Below are 6,981 nucleotides of genomic sequence, written 5' to 3'. Positions count from 1 at the left end.
AAAAGCATCCTTATGGATATATATTTCAAAGAGGACCATCATTGTTTTCTAAAGAGCTCACATCCCCTGTGCAGCTGTGTGTCATATGGTGAGCATCACATTTTAAGAGGATGTTGTCATTTGAGGGCAAATACAGAGGAGATGGCAAGGATGGTGGAATCAGGAAATTTGTCACAATGGGAACAATTGAAGGAATACAGATGCTGCATCTGGAAAGAGCTCAATTAGAGGATGAGAAAAATATCAGATATTTAAAGGACTTTGGTGTGAAAGGGGAAAACACTTTTGTGAGGGACACTCAGATCAAACATGACACAGTTCATTTTCTCTCCCCTCATCTCCAAAGACCCACCATGAATGGGGAGAAATGTGTGAAATGGGGCAGGGAGGTACAGGTGGAGAAAGGATAAACTCAGAGCTGCCATGATGGCTTGAAGAGCCTATAACATTTATTTCTTGGATGGGATGGTTGCTGGGAGGGAAGAGGAAACAAAAGAGCTTTTGTGTTATCTTCTTAACTTTGGAGCAACATTATACATTAACCAAGACTTTTATAAAGTGAAGCATACTCCAAAGGAGATGTAAACAAATATAAGTTCTACAGAGAAAAATTAAAAGTACATCTGAACTTGCCAGGGAAAGAAAAGGGTGCAAGAAAATGTAGAAATGCTTCTCTGAACAAGATACTGTACTATGTACTGAGAGGATTTTTAAATGAATAAAGCACAGCCCCCGCCCTCAAGCAGCCCTCATTCCAGGGCAGGAAGACAAAGAGAAAGGCAGAAACCCATGAGGTGGCAGCCTTGGACTGAACCCATACCTCATATCTGGACCACTAATAGACATGGCCCTGCCCTCTGGCCTTGGTTCCCCAACCATACTACAGCATCTTCTTCTCAGCCACATCCTCTATCCAGATTATCCAAGGAGTATTTGGTAGAATTCAGATTATCCAAGGAGTATTTGGTAGAAGAGGAACAAGTCCAAAAGGCAAATACCCTTATGGGAAATATTTAAACAATGTTACAAGTGAGACCACTTCCAAAATACCACAGTGGGGATGAGGTAGAGAGGCAGGGAGCAGAACAAATGTGATTGTTTCAGAGTTGAGATGAAAGTGTTGAGCATTCATCACAGATATTCATCCATAGATGAGGAACTCTCTAAGTTTCCCCTTGTGATTGTGGGAGACCCTGAGTTTCAAATCCCACCCATATCTCCTGCCTCGAAACTTGGAGTCAGAGGAACAATCTCATGGCCAAGCTATGCCCCTTCCTTGCTGTTCATCATTGAGCAGGTCACTTCTCTCTGAGTTTTCTCATTTGTAAAACTGTTTACTCTAATAAGAACATATCCACTGTCAGTTTTGTGAGAATGAGATAAAGGTGCAAAAGTGCCTAACACAATACCTGCCACAGGAGTAGGTCCATAGAAATATTAGTTTAATCTCAACTGCTACACTCCATAAAGACTTTCCTCCACTTCTCACATGGGAAAACCAAAGTTCTGAGAGAAGACTTGCCATTTGAAGTCAACCTATTTTAAGTTCACTCCCTGCTGAAAATCACTGGGCGCTTACCTAATCTCTTCATGGCCGCCTGCATCTCCTGGTTCCTCAGGGTGTAGATGATGGGGTTGAGCATGGGGGTCAAGACCGTGTAGCTGACGGACACTGCCTTGTACATGGGGAAGGAGGAGAATGGCCGGGTGTAGATATAGATACCAGGAATGAAGCTCATAGACATGACAATGATGTGGGTGGTGCAGGTGGAAGCTGCCTTCCTCCTCGCCTGCCCTGAGTGGGACCTCAGCGTCACCAGGATGAGAGTGTAAGAGGTCAGAAGGAGCAGGAACCAGATGAGGACCAGCACCCCACTGTTGGAGATCATAAGGAACTCCAGGAGGGAGGTGTCCGTGCAGGCAAGTCTTAGCACTTGTGGAACGTCACAGTAGAAGCTATCCAGGATGTTGGGGCCACAAAAAGGCAATGGGAGCATCAGAACCAGCTGGACAACAGAGTGGACAAAGCCCCCTACCCAGGCAGCCACCACCAGCCCCACACACATTCGAGTGTTCATGATGATGGCATAATGGAGGGGCCGGGAGATGGCTATGTAGCGGTCATAAGCCATCACTGAGAGAAGGAAGACAGTCCCACCTCCCAAGAGGTGAAAAAAGAAGATCTGGGCCATGCAGCCCTGGTAGGAGATGGTCTTGGTCTCATGAAAGAAGTCCACCAGCATCTTTGGGGCAGTGACTGTGGAATAGCAGAGATCTATGACAGCCAGGTTTTGGAGCAGAAAATACATGGGTGTCTGAAGCCGGGGATCAGAGGTCACCGTGACCATGACGAGGAGGTTTGCCATGACAGTGGTGGTGTAGACAAACAGGAACACCAGAAACAAGAAAAGATAGAGCGCCTGAGTCTGTGAGAGCCCCAGGAAGACAAATTCTGATACCCATGTGAGGTTCCCTGATTCCATGGTGTCTTCTCTATACACCTAAAGAAAACACACCATAGACAGAGATGCATGAAGTTACTATGTGCCCTTCTAGTGCTCAGTGCCTCAAAGCAATTGTCCAAGTCCAGATGATGGACATCCTCATGTGCAGATCATAATACCAGGTGCTGATTAAATGGCCTTGTCTTTGGAGATTTCACTAGTCAGTGCTGGAATACACATTCAAGCGATATCTTAAAGCCATCCAGAGACACATAGAGCCTACCTTTCAATGATTCAGTGTAATATAGTGATGGGGAGACAACTTAGAATCCAACAAACGAGAGTCAAATTTCAGAGCTTCTATTTCCTTGAATTTGACCTTGAGTAAGTTACTTAATCTGGGTCTTAGTTTCCACATCTCTAAGAAGAATGTTTCCTTTATAGAAATTGCCTAGGGAATTAAATAACACGTAAGGTTCCTAGAACAGTGTCTGGAATAATAAATGGTAATCACTCTCCTCTGTGTAGTCTCCTGCTCTAAAGATACCCTCCCTTTTCCAGTCTCTAATACTTTTTTGTACCAATCATTTTTCATGCAACAATGAACACATCATAACGTTAATGAACTTTTCATGGTTCATTAACATTTCTAGGTTTTCCCTCCGTAATTCAACTCTAAGTTCCCAGAGATATAAATATGTATCTTATAATTTATTTCTGCCCTGCAGTGCTCATCTTTGCTGACAGTCAATACTCAAAAACACGTGGTGTTGACTGCTGTGTGGGTGAACAGCTATAGGGAGTGCCTCCCTCATTGATGTAGGTGGTCTCTTACTGGATGAGGTAATGGGATATATGGTGTGAGTGCTGAGACAAGAGAAGGGGGAGAGAGATTCTCTGGATTAAGAAATGAGTGAGGGCTATTGTATGAAGGGGACTGGAAGAGCTCTTCTGAAAGAAACAAGAATTTTAGAAGATGTTACTGAATACAAGGATAGAAGACAAAGGAAGATGTTGAAACAAAAGAAATAGAATAGACAAAGGAATAAAGAGGGCAGATTAAGAGAAAGGGGGAGGAAGGAAGGGGAATGGAGAGGTGGGGTGGGCGGGGAAGGGAATGGGAACAAAGGTGAAGAAGGACACAGAGGGTGAGAGACAGAGGTGACAGGTGAGGGTTAAGTGGCCCCCACACTCCCCTGCTTTGTCTCACTCCCCCCCCCACCTGCCTCCTGCAATCTATTGTCCATCAGAGGTCATTTTAATCGCATCCTTCTGCTTCCATCTGCTTCCACGCCAGTCCATCTTCTATACCACTGTCAGAGAGACCTTTCTAAACTCATATCTGATCGTCTTCCTCCCTCATTATGATCTTTTAATGACTATCAAGGGCCCACAGCTTAAAACTCAAACTCTTAGAAGCTGCCTAACATGCTTTGTAGATTAATTCAGGGTTGAAAAACATACTTCCATATGTGCAACCCCCTCTCAGTATGTCATACTGAACTGTAAAATGTAGACTCCATCTACCTTTCTAATCAGTATCCCTGTTATCCAGGAACTGATTGCTGTTCAAGGAATTCATAACCTCTCACATATGCCATATGCTTGGTTATTTCTGTAGCTTTGGGAATGAATTCTGTTTCCTGAAATACCTTCTACTACCTTCTCAACCTAGAAGTCCTCAGATACCACCTTCTCTGTGACTCCTTCTCCATTTCTCCTACGCAGAATTAATCCCTTATTTCTCTGGGTTCCAATAATGTTTTTATAAGTACCTCTGTTATAGTATTTATCATTTTTTTCTATTGTCCCTTTTAACTAGATTTTCAATTCAACGACTTAGTAGCCCCAGCACCTATAGTAAGTCTGATTTAGCAGTTGCTCAAAAAATGCTTGTGAACATAATGTATTAATAGGTAATTATGTGATCCATGTGGAGAATTTTGTGTTGTATTCCCTTATCCTTTACTCTTAGCGTCCTCCCTCTAAATCACAGAACCAAGCTTTCACTTGGTTGTAAAAAGACTGGTTTTGCACATGCAACTTGAGGAATCTGTTTTCAACACCTCGTTTTCCATGCATTACTTTCTGAGGCTCTCCTCACACGTAAGAATTACTACTATCAAGCCTATGTCACTTGTTTATTATCTCCACGTCCAGCAAGTGTTTCTGGATGCCTCTTACAGCTGCTCTATCTATAGGTGAGGAAACCCTGGTCTCTCACCTTTCTTCAGCCCAGAATGGGAGAGAGCCTTCAGGTCTTCCATCTTCTTGGAAATCCTTTTCTGCAGCTTTAGCTTCCCAGCCACTGCCCATACATCACCTATACAACAATGGGTGTGACCCTTGGGGAAGAGGGTATATCCCTGGGGAGAACTTACTGGACTCAGCTCAGGAAGCAGGGCTGGGTTGATTACCACTGGGGGCAAAGGAGCAATGGGAGTTGTTAAAAAGTTTCAAAATGTCTCAACAACACATAATTATTAACAGTTATTCCTTGGGGGCCAAAAGGACCAAGGACAATATAATTTTATAGATTTGTAGAATGTAGAATTCTCAGGCCAACATCTAAAAGGACAAGAGTCTCTTCAAAAGAAACAGACTCTCTGGGAGTTTTGGAAGAACCCATTTCTTAGACCAGTGATTCTTACCCTTGAGACAATCACCTGGAGAACTTGTTAAAAGACAAATTAGTGTGCCCCAACCCCAGCCTTTCTCATTCAGTTGGTCAATGGTAAGGCCAAGAATTTGCATTTGTAACAAGTTCTCAGATGATACTGATGCCCCTGTTCTGGGGACCACACTTTGAGCATCACGGACTTGCTCCTCAGCACAGGGACTATTCTCTCTCTCCTGGAATCGTCCAGATAACTGGCTTGATTTCTTTCCTTCTTCTTCTCCTCCTTCTTCTCTTTGTCCTTTCTTCTACTTTTAAGCCTAATTGATCTTCACTTTGGAAAATTCATAGGTGGGAAAATGTTTGTAGACTACAGTGGAAACTTACTGCCCTGTAAACCGTGTCCTTTATTTTGCCAACCAAAGTCCCAATATTGATTAACCACCTGTCCCAAGTCTACTACATCATCTATAAAATGCCAACATTCTTTACATGTGAATTCTTATCACCTCTAACACAAGGATTGGTACAGGAAACCCATATATATCCCATTACGAGGAATTGCTCAAAACTGGAATTAATTGGCATTGTAACCTTGATGTGCTGTAAAAACTGTCTGACTTCTTACACAGAGCTCTCTGATCTGCATAGGATTTCCAGATTGGTCTGAATTCTTTCATTGCAAATGTTTATACTTGGCAAAATAAAGTATCTGCCTGTGGCAGATAAGAATATAATGTGAAGCTCTTCCACATACAAGAGATATAGATTTTTTTAAGTTATTTTTTAAAAATTGACTTATAGTTGCTGTACTATATTATATAAGTTACAGGTGTACAATATACTGACTGACAATTTTTAAAGGTTATACTCCATTTACAGTTATTATAAAAAATTGGCTATATTCCCTGTGTTGTACAATATATCCTTGTAGTTTATTTTATTTCATTTTTTTATTGGAGTACAATTGCTTTACAATGTTGTGTTAGTTTCTGCTGTACAATGAAATGAATCAGCTATATGTATACATATATCCCTTCCCTCTTGGACCTCCCTCCCACCCAATCCCTCATCCCACCCATCTAGATCATCACAGAGCCCCAAGCTGAGCTTCCTATGCTTTGTAACAGTTTCTCACTAGCTATCTATTTTACACATGGTAGTGTATATATGTCAATCCTAATCTCCCAATTCGTCCCACCTTCCCCTTCCCCCACTGTGTCCACATATCCATTCTCTACGTCTGTGACTCTATTCCTGCCCTGGAAATAGGTTCATCTGTACCATTTTTCTAGATTCCGTATGTATGCATTAATATACGGTATTTGTTTTTCTCTTTCTGACTTACTTCACTCTGTATGACAGACTCGAAGTCCATCCACATCTCTGCAAATGACCCAATTTCATTCCTTTTTATGGCTGGGTCATATTCCATTGTATATATGTACCACATCTTCTTTATCCATTCCTCTGTCGTTGGACATTTAGGTTGTTTCCATGTCCTGGCTATTGTAAACAGTGCTGCAGTGGACATTGGGGTACAGTCCTTTTGAATTATGGTTTTCTCAGGGTATATATCCGGTAGTGGGATTGCTGGGTCATATGGTAGTTCTATTTTTCGTTTTTTAAGAACCTAAAAATACTGTTCTCCACATGGCTATATCAATTCACATTCCCACCAACAGTGCAAGAGGGCTCCCTTTTCTCCACACCCTCTCCAGCATTTATTGTTTGTAGATATTTTGATGATGGCCATTCTTTTTTTTTTTTAAGTTAGCTTCCCATTCTTTTTTTTTTATAGCAATCTTTTATTTATTTATTTATTTATTTTTATATTTATTTTTGGCTGTGTTGGGTCTTCGTTTCTGTGCGAGGGCTTTCTCTAGTTGTGGCAAGCGGGGGCCACTCTTCATCGCAGTG

At 42.0% G+C, this 6,981-nt stretch overlaps 1 protein-coding gene across 1 annotated transcript; it reads right to left on the bottom strand.

The window, feature by feature from the left end:
* Nucleotides 1-1,547: 1,547 nt before the first annotated feature.
* LOC118887082 (olfactory receptor 4D1-like) lies at nt 1,548-2,483 on the bottom strand. Its single transcript, XM_036837633.1, has one exon. The coding sequence runs from the start codon at nt 2,481-2,483 to the stop codon at nt 1,548-1,550; it is 936 nt and encodes a 311-aa protein (XP_036693528.1).
* Nucleotides 2,484-6,981: the final 4,498 nt, after the last annotated feature.

Source organism: Balaenoptera musculus, chromosome 20, assembly GCF_009873245.2.
Source record: "Balaenoptera musculus isolate JJ_BM4_2016_0621 chromosome 20, mBalMus1.pri.v3, whole genome shotgun sequence".
Lineage (NCBI taxonomy): Eukaryota > Metazoa > Chordata > Mammalia > Artiodactyla > Balaenopteridae > Balaenoptera > Balaenoptera musculus.
This window is presented reverse-complemented; position numbering and strand designations above follow the sequence as displayed.